At 49.1% G+C, this 17,394-nt stretch overlaps 1 protein-coding gene across 1 annotated transcript in view; it reads left to right on the top strand.

Annotated features, from left to right (window-relative positions):
• IDH1 (isocitrate dehydrogenase (NADP(+)) 1) overlaps positions 1-17,394 on the top strand; it is a 358,127-nt gene that overhangs the window by 176,490 nt on the left and 164,243 nt on the right. Inside the window, exon 4 of the mRNA XM_069615604.1 lies at positions 15,451-15,556. Within this exon, the coding sequence (XP_069471705.1) occupies positions 15,451-15,556 (106 nt within the window). The remainder of the gene's footprint in view (positions 1-15,450; positions 15,557-17,394) is intronic.

Genomic DNA, 17,394 nt, shown 5'->3' with positions numbered 1-17,394 from the left:
GGGGCCGGTGAGTTGAGGATAATGGGCATGGCCAGAGCTAGGCTATATAAGCCTGCTCAGCCTTCAAGCACACGCTTAGTTATTCTGCTATTGCAGCGTAATGCTCACTGCCGCCTAAGCGCATTTTACCTGTTTCCAGCTACCAGCCTGAGCACATTTTACCTGTTTCCAGCTACCAGTCTGAGCGCATTGTAACGCTCACCTGTTCTTTTCCACGGGGATGTCTCCAGACACACACCTGAGGGCTCTTCGGTACCCCTTGCCCATCCCGGACCACTGGATAAGCGGGTTCAGCTCTAGAAGACAGGAGGGGCAGCTTAGATGATTTCCTACTAGATCGCCCACCTCTCACGTTCCCATGCAGGTTCCCTAAGGGTGACTCTCACCTTATTGATGTTAACGGTGCGCTCTCCGTCCTGCCACTCCGGGCAGGGGCGCGTCGCTTTTGGGCCCATTCCGCCGAGTTGCTTCACTGGCGAGGGCCGGAGTTCAGACCGGCTGCAACTCCTTCTTCAGGTAAGTCTTAGTGTCTTTATTGATGAGAGTAAGTCTTTATAGGTGAAAATAGTCTTTGGTATATGAGCTAACTCTTGTCCTCATTGCTGATGGTGGAGGTCGCGAAGAAAGCCAAAGACTGGTTCAAGCAGGTAAGCTGAGTCGCCACGCGGCGCTGAAAGAGTCCTTGCAAATGACTAACCTGCTAATTTTGTCTTGCAGACCTCGACGGGCAGGAGTTGGAGGAACCCCCGAAGGAATGAAGAAATCGGGGGTAGCGCAAGATGGGCGGTTTCAAAGAACAGATGAAGCAGCTAACGGGAGAGAGTTGAGATGATACCTGCTTCGGGTGACTAGGAAGCCACAGAATGCTCCAAACTGGTAAGTATGGCGATGGTCTTGCCTTGGGTACTTCTGAGGTAAGCGGGGCGTTGGTCAGGCCCAGGAAGGCTCCGAAGACGATGGATGAAGCTGAGCAGGTAAAGATGCAGAGCAGGATGAGCGTCACGCTGCAAAGGCAGAATAACGCGAAGCGCGTGCTCTTGGTCGGGCATGGTTTAAATAGCTAGGTAGTATCCCGGGTGCCTTTGGGGCAGGCCCCACCCTGGAAGCTAGACTGCAGCATACAGTTCTTCAGTATTCCGCATGGGGGCGGCCATGCTTATCCATTGGCCATAGGAAGCCCATCCCAGTGAGCGTCTCCTATGCCAGCAGCGCCAGGACTGGCTCCAGGGCAACCGAGGAGGCCCCAATAGGGTTCGTAAGGGCCCGTGTCTCCTTGAGGGAGATAAAGTCGTGACACGCATCTTGCCGGTTTCCAGCTACCAGCCTGAGCTCATCTTAACTGTTTCCAGCTACCAGCCGGAGCACTTACTTTATCCATCTCCAGACCTCCGGAAAGCAGCGCTTCAGCCCAATGTCGTGACACCAAAACTAATCCATCGGAAGTGGGTGCCTGCAAGAGAAAAAGATAAAGACAAGGTTAGAATTTGCTAAGACATTACATTTAAGGTCGCGCTTTGACAAATCCTTGCACTTAACCTTAGACCAACACTCACCTTCTATTGGAGAATCGTGGACTACATTTTCTTCCCGTTTAGCCTTGCTTCACGCACCGCAACTACCGCTCGGCTGCATTTCATCTGTTGGGAGAAAGCGGAGGAAAGACATGATTTAAAGATACAAACAATAATCATGAATCGGCATCACAATATTTAAAAGCTATAAGACACTTGCCTTCAGGAGTGGTTCAGCCACAGCCAGTCTGGGCTGCCACGCACATGGACCAGTGAAGAAACTCGGTCCATCAAAAGTGCCCCTAAGGTGAGAAGCAGGACGGAGAGCTCGTCGTCATCAATCAACAGGAGCAGTGTCCACAATCGGCGCAGTCCACAGCACATGGGCAGGGGAATAAACCTGACGAGGGGAATCCACTTCCAGGGAGGACTGTAACTGTGCCACAACGTCCCCACAGAGACCAGGTGAGCGTAAAACAACTGCATTGCCTTGGCTAGGGCCCTTGTACTATCTAGACTTGACTACTCAATGTCTTGTATGTTGGGACTAACAGTCGCAACCTAAAGAAATCTCCAGTTCTCCAACATGGGGTCTGGCATGGATTCACATGCTCATGAATATTCCCCGTCGTCAGGCTGGGAATCCTCGGTAAAGAAAAATCAGTATCAGTTTCGTTTCTGATTTGTCTTTCGTAGTAGTAACCAATCACTGGTCTCTGCGTCATACTGACCACAGCCAATGACTGCCATCTCCCTAAGCCCCGCCTCTGGCAGCCATCTTCAGATTTTTACCGCACGTTCAAGTGTTGGGATCCTCATGCTATTGCTCTCGAGCTTTAGTGCTTTTTTCGCGCTTTTTCTTAGGAACATTTTCTCTTTTCCAGTCAAAAGAGCCTCAAGCTCCACCGTTTCTTTATCCGATCAACGGGGACCCGTGTCGGATTCTTCTACGCCCCTCAAGGGTGAAGATTTCATCGAGCCACGCTTTTGGAGGACTCCAGAAGTTTCTCAGGCCCATCTCGATCATGGCCCAGGAGAAGGGAAGCTCGACGCCCGGAAAGCTGTTCAGGGTCTGCCCTGGATGCCAGCTTCAGAATGTCTTTAAGGAGGACGAACACTCCCTTTGCCTCTACTGCCTGCATGAGGACAAGACGCACGTGGAGAAGGACTGTGCGTTTTGCGGCAATATGTCGGAGTGGACCATGAAGGACCGCCATCTGCGTCTCGCCAACTGGCTAGAGGGGAAGAGCCCGTCAGGCGAGACGAAGAAGTCGTCAGAGCAGTCTTCTAAGACCTTTAAGGGCGCCCCGGCGACGGGGGTCCAACAGAAGTCCAAGCACCGCGAGTCCGCTGGCACCAGGAGCGCCGAACGGTCGGGCTCTACGGGCGCCAGGCAGGGCGCATCCTCCCCGGCGCCATCAACCACGAGCCAACTCTCTGGCTCGGGTAAGAGGAAGGCCGAGCACCCGGCGAAGCTCCTGGAGAGACCCCGGTCGAGCTCGAAGGCCCCATCGGAGGGGGAGCGAGGTGGTGACCCTCCCCCTAAGGATAAGGCGGTGAGCGCACCTAAGGTGGTGAAGGCCTTAATCCACCCGGCCAAGGCCTCTATCGAGACAGTCGCGGCGGCCCTGGCTCAGCCTGTGGAGGCTACACCAGTGGTGGTGACCTCGGGGCCCAGAGTCTCCCTGCCACCGCGGAGGGAGTCCTCTTTCATGCCCATCGACAGGACCCCCGTGAAACCTCCGATGGAGAAGAAAAAGGGGGGCAGGAGGTCATCGTGGATTCGGCCTCAACCTCTGAGGAGGAGCTGATCGAAGTCTTAAGCCACGGCGTCGGACTCCCCTCAACCAGTGCCGCAAGACAACTCGGCGGCCATTTTGTTGGCTATACAGTCCTTCTGCTCGGAGATAAGGACGAGATTGCCGTTACCACCAACGGAGGAACCTCTCCCGACGGAGGACCCAGAGCCAGGCCCTTCTGGGAGCCCTCCTCCTAAGAGAAGGATTCATCCTCCACCTCCTTTTCAACCATCGTGCCCTGCTCAGCCCTCCTCCCCATCCACGACCCGTGGGGATGATACGGGGACTGACACGGCCGCGACGGGCACAGACTATGAGGTTTACGATGAGGATCTCCCGTCGTCACCTCCTCCCCCGGGCTTCCCCGCCCGACGAGATTGGATCGTTTCATGCCATGATCGCCAGGGCATCCGAGCTTTTCCAGCTCTGCCCGGAAGAGAAGGAAGGAAGGAAGGTTTCCTTTATCAACGGCGCGAGACCAAGAGGAAGACGGTCCTCGCTGTACCTCTACTGGACGATATCTGGGATGAGGGTCTTGCCCTCCTCAAGAACCCATCCACAACGCCTGTGAGGAGGGATCGGTACGAGAAGAAGTACCGGGTCCCGGACGCGGCCCCCTTGTGCCTTCGGGCAAAGCCGACCCTGGACTCGGTCATCTCCGCGGTGGCCAGGAAGAAAGCGGGGGGGCCTCGGTCTCTACGTCAACCTCCCCGCCGGACGGCGGGACACGATGGGACACGAAAGGGACACGATGGGACGCAGAGTCATCTCATCGGCAGCGACGACGATTAAGGCTGCCAACGCCTTGGCTATCGTAGCCCGCTACGACAGGGAGATGTGGTACAAAATCGCCCCCCTGCTGGACTTCTTACCAGACGACAAGAGGGCGGAGGCCCTAGAGATCTTGCAGGAAGGAGAAGTGGCGTCTGACCACGCCATTACGATAGCGATGGACATCGCTGACACTGGATTTCGCCAGTTGGGCAACGGCGTGTGCCTTAGACGGCGTGGATGGCTCAAGCCAACTGACTTCCGTCAGGACGTGCAGACCAGATTCTTGGTCATGCCGTTCGACGGGAGCAACCTGTTTGGGGAAAACAGTGGACGATTCCCTACAAGCCATCAAGACGGACACGAGACGGCCCGGGCTCTTGGTGTTCTCCAGCAACGACGGCCGCCCTTTCGGAGCGGCGGAGGCAAGCAGGGTGCCTCCAAAGGTTCCGGCGGCAGATTTTCCACCTATCGTCAAGCGGCCCGTTCGTCGTCACAGGAAGCCTACAGGGGACGAGGCAAACCCGGCGGACCCCTCCGTCGTCGCCAAGGAGGACAAGGCGGCAAAGCCTCGTCGAAGCAGGACTGAACCGGCCGTGGGGTCGGGCCCCCACCGAAGCACCCCGGTGGGAGGCCGGCTGGCGAGCTTCGTCAGCGTGTGGGAGTCCATCTCCACCAACCGTTGGGTGCTGGACACCCTGGCCCAGGGTCACGCGCTCGAGTTTCTAAAGAAGTGCCCGCGCGTTTCCCCCCCCCCCCCAGTGGCCAGGAAGGAACATCACGTCCCTCAACTTCTCTTGGAGGTAAAGGCGATGCTCAAGAAGGGCGCCATCGAGCTCGACCCAAAGAGGCTTCGGGGCTCCGGAGTTTACTCAAGATACTTCCTCGTGAAGAAGACGGGAGGATGGCGTCCCATCCTGGACCTACGACGACTGAACAAATTCATCAAGGCACAGAAGTTCCGGATGGTCACCCTCCAGCACGTCCTGAGTCAACTGGAGGAGGGCGATTTCCTGTCGTCGTTGGATTTGGAGGATGCCTACTTCCATATCCCCATCCTAAAGGGACACCGAAAGTTTCTCAGATTCGTGGTCCAAGGGCGTCACTACCAATTCAGAGCCCTTCCCTTCGGATTGAGGTCGGCACCCAGGGTGTTCACCAAGTGCCTCGCACCGGTGGCGGCGCGGCTGCGCCTGGAGGGGATCCACGTCTACCCCTACCTGGACGACTGGCTCATCCGAGCAAAGACAAAGGAGCTTGCCGCGGAGCACACGGCAAGGACCGTCCAACTACTCGCGGACCTGGGATTCTCCATAAACTACGCCAAGTCCCACCTGGCGCCTGCGCAAGATGCACTGTTTCTGGGAGCGAAGCTCGACACAGTGGCGCTTCTGGCCTCTCCATCGGAGGAAAGGATGAGGGCCATCTTGGGCAAGGTGCAGCGGATGCTGGTTGCGGACGCGGCCAGGGTGAAGTCCATCAAGTCCCTCCTCGGAATGATGTCTTCTTGCATTTATCTCATCCGCCTGTGCAGGCTTCGGATGCACCTGTTACAGGAGTTCCTGGACGCTCGCTGGATCCAGGCGACGGGCAGCTTCGAGGACAGGATCACACTCGACGAGAGCTTCCGACGAGCGATCCGGTGGTGGGGCACCCACGCGCATCTGAAGGCGGGCATGAACTTCCAGACCCCGGGCCACCAGAAGACAGTGACCACGGATGCCTCCCTGGAAGGGTGGGGGAGCGCACACCGAAAATCTGCACGCGAGGGGCCTTTGGCTGCCGACGGAGAAGTCCCTCCATATCAACGTCCTGGAACTCCGTGCAGTGTTTTGGGCCCTCGGGTCCTTTTTTCCGTCCCTCAAGTGCAAGGTGGTGAGGATCTTCACCGACAACACCACCACCATGTTCTACATCAGGAAGCAGGGCGGTACCAGATCCCCAGCCCTGTCCAAGGAGGCGCAGGATCTGTGGCATTGGGCCGTCGCCCAAGGGATGTTTCTGGTGCCGTTTCATCTGGCAGGAATAAAAAATACCATTGCCGACTCGCTCAGCAGAGAGCTGCGCTCGTGCCACGAGTGGGAACTACGACAGGATCTAGTGGACCGCCTCTTCCGACGGTGGGGCACACCCCAGATCGATCTGTTCGCGACGGCGATGAACTCCAAGTGCCGGAGGTTCGCCAGCAGGTTTCCCCAGCCGAGGAGCATGGGCGATGCTTTCTCGTTCCCCTGGGAGGGCTTGTTCCTATATGCGTTCCCCCCCCCTTGCCGCTGCTGATCCAGCTCAAGAGGTCACGGTGCAGGATGATCCTCGTCGCACCTGCGTGGCCGAGGCAGATATGGTTCCCGGACCTTCTGGACTTGTCGGCGTCCCCGTCAATCAAGCTGCCGGTGGACGCAGATCTTCTCTCCAGGGAAGGAGGCGCCATCCTCCATCACGACCCGAAGTCGCTGAACTTGCAGGCCTGGCTCCTGCAGCGTTCGAGTTTGGAGGCTACGACATACTGGCCGACTGCAGAGAGGTTCTTGCAAAGGCCAGGGCGTCCTCAACTCTTAAATGCTGCAGACACAAATGGAAGAGGTTCTCTGTCTGGTGCCACGCACAGAAGATTAACCCTCTACGGATTACGGCTCCTCAAGTACTGCCGTACCTGCTGACACTGGCCAAGGCTGGACTGGCGCACGCTTCCATCAAGATTCATCTTGCTGCGATCTCCCGATACACCAGAACCACGGGACGGACGTCTTTGTGGTCTCATTGTCTGGTGAAAGACTTCATGAAGGGACTGTTCAGATCGTTCCCGCCGGTGAAGGCCCCGGCCCCGGCGTGGGAGCTCAACGTGGTGCTGACCAAGCTCATGAGACCTCCGTTCGAGCCTCTGAACTCAGCTCCGTTGAAGTTCTTGTCGTGGAAAACTGCGTTTCTTGTGGCCATCACCTCCGCACGACGGGTGGGAGAGATCCAGGCCCTTTCCTGCAAGCCCCCGTACTTGACTTTTCACGACACGAGAGTAGTGCTCAGGACGCACCCCTCCTTCATGCCCAAGGTGCCGTCGGACTTCCACCTCAATGGACCCTTGGTGTTGCCTGTTTTCTTCCTGTCGCCTTCATCGCTGGCTGAAAGGACTTTGCACTCGCTGGATGTGGCTAGAGCGCTGAAGTTCTACGTGGACCGCACGAAGAGTTTTCGGAAGACGTCACAACTTTTTGTGAACTTTGGACCTGTCAATCAGGGGAAGGCTCTCTCGAAGGCTTCCATTTCCAGATGGCTCTCCGACTGTATCATGTACTGTTATCGGTTGGCAAACCGACCGCTGCCTGGCCGTCCGAGAGCCCATTCCACCAGAGCGATTGCAGCTACCACGGCGTTCCTATCTGGTGTGCCCTTGCTGGACATCTGCAGGGCTGCTACGTGGAGGTCGACGCACACCTTCACGAAATTCTACTGCGTCGATCGGGATTCCAGGGAGGAGTCCAGGGTCGGCCAAGCAGTGCTGCGCAACTTGTTCGCCCAAGGTGAGCCTGGTGAGGAGGTAAGAATTGCTTAATGTTGAGTTTTGGATGTAATGCTTAATGTTGAGCCTTTTCCACCCCCCGTGGTTGTGCATGTGTGTACTGCTGTGTATTCTTTTATTCATGAACATGTGAATCCATGCCAGACCCCATTCTGGAGAAGGAACAAGTTACTTACCTGTAACGGTTGTTCTCCAGCATGGGTCTGGCATGGATTCACATGCGAACCCTCCCGCCTACCCCTCTGCGGCTCTTCACTTGGTCATACTGCCACTTCACGTGCTTCCAAATCTGAAGATGGCTGCCAGAGGCGGGGCTTAGGGAGATGGCAGTCATTGGCTGTGGTCAGTATGACGCAGAGATCAGTGATTGGTTACTACTACGAAAGACAGATCAGAAACGAAACTGATACTGATTTTTCTTTACCGAGGATTCCCAGCCTGACGACAGGGAATATTCATGAGCATGTGAATCCATGCCAGACCCATGCTGGAGAACAGTTACAGGTAAATAACTTGTTCCATACTACAAAACTATGCCTTAAGAGTGGCTCTTAACATCTCGGAAGTCCAACCACATATCAGCCGTAAGACGTAACACCCACTGGCTCCCAGTGCAGGATAGGATTGTTTTTAAAACATTATCACGAATGCACAAGTTCCTTTCGAACGTAGCTCCAAAATATCTAACCAACAAATTACGAAACATCTTACCAACAGACTGTGAGGTCCACACATGCTCACCTACTAAATATACCCAGATTCAAATGACAAAAAGCAGGAGGTAACAGCTTCCCAGTACAAGCAGCAAACCTCTGCACCTTTGACATTAAGAGCAGAACCGTCCAATTGGACATTTAGAAAAAAATCAGAAAACTTGGCTCTTTGTACAGGAGTGGTAACGCATATAAGCTCCCTGCCTACTATGGGAACAGCACTGCCCTCTAATGCCCTTCATACTATAACTCTTTGTACCTTACTGTATTCGGTCTCATGCATCTGTAATTAATCTGTATTTAAGAATGTAATGTCTCTCCTTACTGTAACTTAACTGTTCTTCTAAGAATGCACCCAGATACCTTTTGGGTTTGGTGCGCTCTATAAATAAACATACATATCCCCTCGCCCTTGCCCCCCTTTGCATGGTACAGGTTAAAATGTTCATTAAGTCACTGAATGGCAAGCATCCCGCCAAAATTGGCCAACTCCACCACACATGCTCCCAATCCCCTAAGCATGCCACATTGTCTTCAGCATTGATCCAATACAGATGCTCTCATTTTATGCAGATGGGCCGGTGTATAATGCCATTGAGTTAGCAGTTTGTACCAAAATTCCCTTATTTGGATAGAGCGAGTACATTTGGAAATATCTTTCCATAGCCCCTTGCATTCTGTTTCCAGAATTTGTTCTCCCAGCGTTGGTTGCCAACGTGATCTATAGTGTGGAGGGGGTGGGGGATGTTGGGGGAAACCTCCTTTATAATTTCGTAAAGATTTGAAATTGGAGTCTTATTCCCTGGATTAGTGATGGCACATTTTTCAAAAGAGGTTAACTCCCTAGTTGCCGCCTGCTTGTTCGGGGAAGGCCAATATCCAGTGCCGGACCTGAAAATACTGAAAGCGATATGATTCATTCAGTCCCAACTCTAATTTGCATTTTATAAAAGACTTATGGTCTATGCCCTGGAACATGTCTCGCAATTTCGTGTAGCCTGTCTGTTTCCATTTACTGACTGCCAGAGGATCGAGGCCTGGTATAAATTTGTGATTAGAAAACAATGGCGTAAATGGTTAGGGGAATGTCGTAAAACAATATTGCTTAACTGCAGTATCCCAAACCTCTTCCACCAGGCTCGTACCCCTGCTCTTATGGATATTGGGATCGATCTCTTTTAGGAAGCCATAACATTTCACCAAGCTGTGGTCCTCCTAGCGCGCGTTCCATTTGTACCCACCATTTCTCAATGTCTGCACCCCAGCAGTCCTTCACTATTCAGAGTTGAGCTGCTTGATAACATTTTTGAAAGTTTAGAAGACCCAGACCTCCCTGTTAATGGGAGTAGTTAGAACCTTGCGAGCTACCCTTGGGGTTTTTTGTTGTTGCAGATATCGTTCTATGGAGCTTTTTGAAAAAGGGGTCCGGGATCCGAATTGGGAGTGCCTGAAAGAAGTAAAGTGCTTTGGGTAGGATAACCATTTTTGCCGCATTGATTTGCCCTAGTCAGGAGGTCGTTAACCGACCCCATTTAACTAGTTGGTTCGTAATGTCTTTCAGTAAGGGAGGATAGTTACCCGCATACAACCCGACAATTTCAGGGGTTATGATGAGGATCAGAAATTTAATTTGATTTTGTGCTCAACCGAATTGTGGTTGTGTTTGCAATGACTGTACTTCTTTAGGGGACAGAGAAGGATTTAACATTTCTGAGTTGGAGTGATTAATTTCTAAACCTGCTACCTAGCCATACCTCTTTAACTCACGTTCTACTGTGGATAATGTTCTTGCCGGATCGAATATAACTAGCAACATAGCGTCGGCATAGGCCATCATTTTGTGCACTATTCCCCCAAAATGTATTCCTAGGATATCTTTTGTTTGTAGGAATCTAGCAAGGAATAGCTCCAGACATATGGCATGTAACAAGGGTAACATCGGACAACCCCGTTTAGTCCCTCTTTGGAGAAAGATGGGGGAGAAAGTTGTCCATTAATCAATAAGCTCGCTAACAGGGATTTACATTATACTCTTATTTTCTCTATGAACTTTGGGCCGAAGCCCATAGCCAAAAAAAAGAAAAGACCATTTGACCCACTCAAAGGCCTTTTCGGCGTCAAGGGACAGTAGGACCACTGTAATGTCATTTTCTCCCAACCTTCGCTAAGACATGGCAGGTGCTCCTGATGTTATCGTGAGTTTGACAAATTTTATGAAGCCCGATTGGTCTGGGTGTATGTTTGTGAGAGTAAATCTATCCTGTTGGCCAATATTTTGGAGTCCATTTTAGCGTCTATGTGCTATAGGACGGTAGGATCTGCATCTACTAGTGCCCTTGCCGGGCTTTGGAAACATAACGATCTTTGCCTCCTCCATGGTGGTGGATATACAGCCTCACTGTTTAAACGTTTTATATAGATGTACAAGCTTCGTGGCCAGTACCCTCTGCTGAAGATATAATAGGGATTTGTCTTACTTTTTTGCTTGAAGCAAATTTAACTTGCCCCTTCACAGTTCCAAATGCTTTTTGAATGGAGGGGTCCTACTTTTCTTTCTATTTTCCCCGTTGTTTGTTGTAGCTCTTGCTCCAATTCTACCTCCAAAGCTATTTTTTGGTTCCGTCTTTAAGCAGCTTCTGCTCTGAAGGCTCTGCGAAGAGTTGCTTTGAAAGTGTCCCAAGTTACATTTGCAGAGGTTTCATCCATTAAAATCGAAGAACTCAGCAATCTTGCTTTCAATTTTATATTTTAGTTCTGAATCCGAAGAACTTCGGATGGCAATCGCCAAGCCCACACCCTCTGCATTACCCTGCTAAATTCTGATCTATAATCAGAGGTGTGTGGTCTGAAAGTGTGATTGCCCGACAGGTGATTTGAGTGACCGTTCCAAGGAGAGGTTTTGAGAGCCAGGCGTAATCAATGTGGGGAAAAAGTCTGCTGTACATGTGAATAAAAGGTATATCCTTTCTTTGCCCCCATTAATGTTGGCCACACGTCTACCAATGTTGGATTTGCACATTTTTGTTTTAGCAATTTAGAAGGCACCAATTGCATAGAACGGGTAACGGCACTCTGATCGTGCAAGGTGTCCCAAGCCATGTTAAAATCCCCCAACAGAATTATTTCCCCCCTCACTAAAAGCTTCCAATAATGTGACAGTTGATTTTAAGAAACCTTCCTGGCTAGTAATGGAGCGTAGATCGAAGCCACTGTTATTCTCTTTGAGCCTATGCCCAAAAATGTAAAAATAAACATAGCAACACTCTTTGGGGCGTTTTGTTCTGAGCACTTTTAAATGGGGAACCAACCTAATTGCCATCAATACCCCTGCCTCCTTTACCACAGCATTTACTTGTAGTACCACCATATATCGTTACAGGCAAAGTTTGTCTATCTGCTAAGCATATATGTGTCTCTTGAAGTGCCAACAAGTCCGGTTGGTAACGGCCCAAGAGTTAACTTCATGTGTTTTGCCGGTGCATTCAGGCCCCTAATATTCAACGTTAGACACTTGAATTATCCCCGTAACTTGTTGATAACTTTGAATCAAAAGATTGTACAAACACTACAATACTTGAAATTCCTCTCGAATACCACGCATTACTACCCCTGGCCTCCATTATCCAGCTGCCCCTTCTCCGCTAACCACCCCCTCCCCAGCCCCCGACATTTCCCAACTATGTCCCCAAACAATGTCCCATGGTGTGAGCCATGGTATCTAACATAACCCGGGGCACAAAACCACAGCCATGAGTCACCTTTACCCCAGGGCAACATGCAGGGATGCAGGGTATCCTAATACCCCCATCTGTTACCTGAACAGATGAGTTCCGAGATGTAGTACTCAGTCTCTCCCTCCGACTATAATCTTTAGTTCAATGCTTGATTTGTTTGCTGATAGCTATCTTGATTGAAGCTTCCTCATTCTGGTGGTTTAATGAGGGGTCCTCTAAGTTGCAAATTCCAGTGCTCTTGGTGTTTTGCTCTCTCCTTCCACCCACGGAAAGTTGGGGTTGACCACTCCCATGGTTTAGATTGGTGAGCCAAGCGACCATTCTCAGCTTCAGATGGGCCTTCCACCTCCTCCTTGATTTGTAATAGGGCCATTCCTGATTCTCGTGAGGTGATCGTATGCTCTCTACCTTCTAAAGAAAAAAACAATCCAAAAAGGAAGGTCCACTTGTACTGGATTCCTTCCCAATTGTAGTATTCTAACCAACGGCTGCATCTCGTGTCGCTTTTGGAGGGTTGTCTGAGAGAGATCTTGAAAAAGTTGGATCTCATTCCCATTGTATGTGATTGTAGACGGCTCCTGTGATTTCTTTTGGATCAACTCCTTTTGTGGGTATGACGTGCAAGCTGCCAAACATCATGTGGGTGAGCCCCAGGGTCATTTCCTTTTGGGCCAGTTCTATGTAGGCAGTACAATAAAACGGTGGCAGTTTCCTCACCCGGGATTAAGTTGGCTAAAATATGGATTACTGTGTCCTTTAAGTCCGGATCCAAAATGGACTCTGGCAAATTTCTTATTCGGATATTCGTGTCGAGATCGATTCTCAAGGTCCTCACACTGTAATTCTAAGTTGCGCGTTACCCTGGCCAGCTCTTTAAGTGCAATATCCGATTGTTTGCTTCTCTAAATCGAGGCCGCTAGACTCCTCACCCAGGGTAGATGTCCCTGTAATCTCCAGCTGGAGTTGCCACCTGGCCTTATGGCCAGTTTATGCAGTGGATTCAGTTTATTCTGGGGGGACTTTAGTGGACCCCACCTGAGTGAGCTTCTTCCACCCCCCCCCCCCCCTCGGCATGTGATGTAGAGGACGCTGAGCATTGTAGCCAGTGATTATTCAATAGGGGTCTGTAAATTGGAAGGTTGTTGCACTGGTATATGTAGGAAAATGTAGTGCAGCCTAAATCCACCTCAAACCCCGATCTGAAGATTTCCTTTCATGCTGAAACTTTACCAGTAGTTCTGCCAGTTTCATTTCAGGTGCACAGCATTAAAGATCACTGTGTTGTGACGCTCTTGTTGCGTTACTCCCTCCTCGATCTGCTTGAGGAATCTCAAAAATGGGGATATGGTTCTCTGAAAGAGAAGGAGCAAGCGCTATTGTTGGGCCCACACTATCTCTGTGGGTGAGCGCGCTCGGATTGAAGTTGCCTAGCGTTCAGGCCCTTTGTCCCCGATCTAGAGTGTTTGTTTGTGTGCCCTGCTGGTGTAAAAAGTCTGCGTGAGCATGACCTCCCCAGTCAGCCGCGAGATCCGGCGGGCCACACCCTGATGGGGCTAGCCTGCTTCGAGTTACTAGTGTGTGATCGCTGCTGCTGTGGTGGACATGCTTCGCCGCTCCGGCTTGCCTAGGATCATCCCAGCATCGCTTTGCAGCTCAAAGATACCTGGGGGAGTGTACAGCTGCCTTAATGATAGGGGAATCGGGCGGAGCACACCGCACGCACGTCCTCATGGTGCGGCGGCCATCTTGGATTCCCCATCGCTGGATATTTTTAATGCATGAACACGCATGCCTTTACCGAGGTTATTTCTGAGAAACCAATTAGTCTGTTAAAAATGTCAGAGTATAGGAATGGCCAATCCATTACACCCATAGAATGAAGTTTACAGATTGGAGCCCGTTTGTCAATTAACTGTACATTGATTAATAGCTTTGTTTTGGCAATTCTTTTCTAGATTAGATATCTTTTTATTTTGGTAAAATCATCTGGTAAAGTGAGGTGCAGTGCTCAAAGGTTCACTGTATTTTACATGATTTTTGTTGAACATTTATGATGGAATTTCTGCCAGCTTTTGTGTATTGTCATTTCCCCTATTTTAAGCACTTGGCTGCCTTTCCTGCACTACAATTGAGTTGAAAATAGAAATTACCAACAGAATTTCACACAATACGAAACTCCTCAATTTTGGGCTGTGTCCCTTTTATTTATAGAGCGTGTAGACGAGGCCCATGGGCATAAGTGCTAGACAAGACAAAAATACACAAATGCGAAAGAAGTCGGGGAGAATATATCTGGGTCGAGCACATTCTGGAGGAGTAATGATTAGTAGAAAAGTAAGGTTTTAAGTTCACGTTTGAAGGTAGAGAGGCTGGTACATGCTCTTAAGTCAGGGGGGAGGGCATTCCAGCAGCTGGGTTCAGAGTGTGGAAAAGATCCTTATGTAACTATGGCCAATTTATGGGGGAGTTATTCGATCTAAGTACTCTACGCAAGGGCAACCAGTAAATTCTGTTGGTCAAGTACCATGGGCTCTTGCCATAGAGGCACTTGTGAGTAATACAGAGGGTGCGATAGGTGATGGGTAACTCTGCTTTCCACTGGGAGCCAGTGTAGGGCCTGCCTTGCCTTGGAGACATGATCAGCCTTTCGTAAGCCTTCCATCACATGGACTGCATTGTTCTGAATTACCTCTAGGCGCAGCATTTCCCCTTTACCGATGCCCTGCAGGAGACTTGCACTATAGTCTAGGCGAGCCCCAATGACTGCCCTTGCAATAGTGGTACAATTTGCAGGATTGAGAAAGGGCCCTAGTTGGACTAGGAGCTTCAGGTAGTAGGCAGAGCTGCATACGAGACCTTTGGCATGTGATCTCATAGTCAGTTCTGTATCCAGTACCGCACCCAGAGTTTTCACTTTAGGCAGTGTGGCAATGGTGCAGGAATCGATGGTAAAGGAATAATATTCTTTACTAAGAATTGCCACACATTACAAGGAATCTCTCAGTTAACGATTTAATATATATTAATGCGTATTACTTTAGGCAAAGCGGAGGGAGTTGTGACCTTGTTGTGCAGGCGATTTTCTAATGCAAGCTGATTGCTTGTGGCAGAAGTGAACAGTGTGCCTTTTTAATGGTGTTAAAGCAATTATCCATAGACAAAAAACAGCTACTATATATCCCCTTGGGGTGGGAGTTGGAAAGAAGACATGGTCTTTAACCCTAGATTATTCACCATTCAGTAACCCAATTTTCAGACTTGGCTGAGGTTTTCAACGTCCTGGTCTAATAATTTTGCATCCATTTTCCTGGACAGAGATTTGGGTTGTGGCAAGACATCATGTGTGTATTGTTTGCTGTTAAGCTGCCTGACAGAATAAATGATCGTTTTTTTTTTCCTACACAGTACAGGGCAACAGACTTTGTTGTCCCTGGGCCAGGAAAAGTGGAGCTCACGTACACACCAACAGATGGCAGTGCACCAGTCAACTATATAGTTCATAATTTTGAAGGTAGGTCTTGCACAGCATTTTTCAATTTACATCAAGTTTTTGAGCAGCTACCTTAACTTCACGTTTTCATAGGTCTTGAAGAGCAGTTGTTGGCATAGAAGTGCAGGTAGATGGGAGCTGACGTATAATGACGTACAATGAAAGACGGGCATGCTTTCACATTTACATTGGAGACATGTAGAAGGCATTTAAAGCATAATGAATTGTATACAGTGGACAAACAGTTAGTTTGCAGATCATGTGAAAGTAGTTTTAGGACACCCTACGTGCTAGCTCATGGTTCTCAAGGCTCTATAGACTTTTATTCAAATTAAAACGGTTCGGAAAATGCCTCTGACCCTATTCTAAAGAGGAGTTTCCCGACCTGAAAACCAAAACTAAGGATCTGTTTTTGTCACGATGTTATAAATATGTCCAAAACATTCTATCCGGACCCTCGCACTAAAACAAAATAACAGTGACGAGCAACATGTCTGTAACATGGTGTTTGCAAAAAGATGGCTTTAAATAAAAGTAGAATGTTGTCAACAAATCTTCTACAAGATGGAAAAGACCTTAATTCCACTGGGTGATTCCCTTCTGTTGGATTCTTCATAGGTATCACAAATGTCTGAAACTAGTGCATTGTTCAATCTTTTAAGCTCTCTTGCAACAAAAGTTCCTTCTTTTAACACAAACACTGTTTCTGCTTGACACTCCTTGTAGGTTTGCAAGTTGCCTGGTGTACTATCCTGCCAGGTCTTCTGTGTGCACTCTCAAATATCTTGCAATTCCTTTTTTTTTTATCTTATTAGAAATTGTTTTAGTTGCAACTTTACATATTTTTTCAATATCATGTTAATAGAGCTTTTTCTTATTAGCATTCATATAGCTTTTCAATATAGTTTTGCAATTAAGAGTAGCAATTTATAGTAAATATATTAGTAAAATGAGTAAAAAATAGAAGAGCACTGAAGTAAAACAAGTGATATTAAGAGCAGGTAGTGATTCTATAAGTCACCACTAGACAACTTGTAGGACACTTTTTACAATTTAAAATAATAAAACTTGACAAAACATGTGCTATAGAAATTGGTAAAAGCAGGCATAGGAGATTATTCATGTACACCATGATCTTAAAACAGACGTGCGAACGAGTAATAAAACCACCGCTTCAGAGATTCGAACAACATGATTAGATGGTATAAAAGACAGCAGAACACCATACTTTGCAGTGTGTTTTGGAATAGTAGCATTGTGTTTTGCCGACATAAGTAGTTACAATTGCCTTCCATATTACAACGGATACATTGGTTCCCAGGTTTCGTTTTGGAGTTGGCCCAAAAGATTAAGTGAAGTCTTGGTTTTCAACCAGGTTTAGAGCTAAAGATATTGAATTGTCCCAATATTCAATGAAACATTGATGGTATTGAATATATAGATCCACATATCTTGTTTGGTTAATAGCTTGAATTCCTTAAGATGTTTATAAATGTTCATTGATCTACCAGAGACGAACTTTCTGTTACTAGATGTTGGACAGTTTCTTGAAATTGTGGGATGTTGCAAAATCTACATGCAGTATCAGTGGAAGAATTATTTGTGTTTATCGCTAGTCTCACTTTTGTTGGCCATACATTTAGTCAGAATCAAAGAAGTCCATTGGCATATACTTGGTCTGGGAACTTGAGTATGTAAACTGGAAGCCGATGCATTGGTTTAGGTAGGAAGGCTCCTACTCTGAAAGTAGAGTACTGGTTGCAACTGTCAGTCAGCCTCCAGTCGCACAGCCAGAGTTTCCTTTTTGCTTTGTCTGGTGATTCTAGCAGTAGTTCCAATGAGATGTCGGCCTCATCGAG

This window comes from Ambystoma mexicanum, chromosome 9, assembly GCF_040938575.1.
Source record: "Ambystoma mexicanum isolate Mex_15411 chromosome 9, UKY_AmexF1_1, whole genome shotgun sequence".
NCBI classification, from domain to species: domain Eukaryota; kingdom Metazoa; phylum Chordata; class Amphibia; order Caudata; family Ambystomatidae; genus Ambystoma; species Ambystoma mexicanum.
The sequence above is the reverse complement of the archived record's forward strand: the minus strand, read 5'-3'. Positions and strand labels throughout refer to the sequence as shown.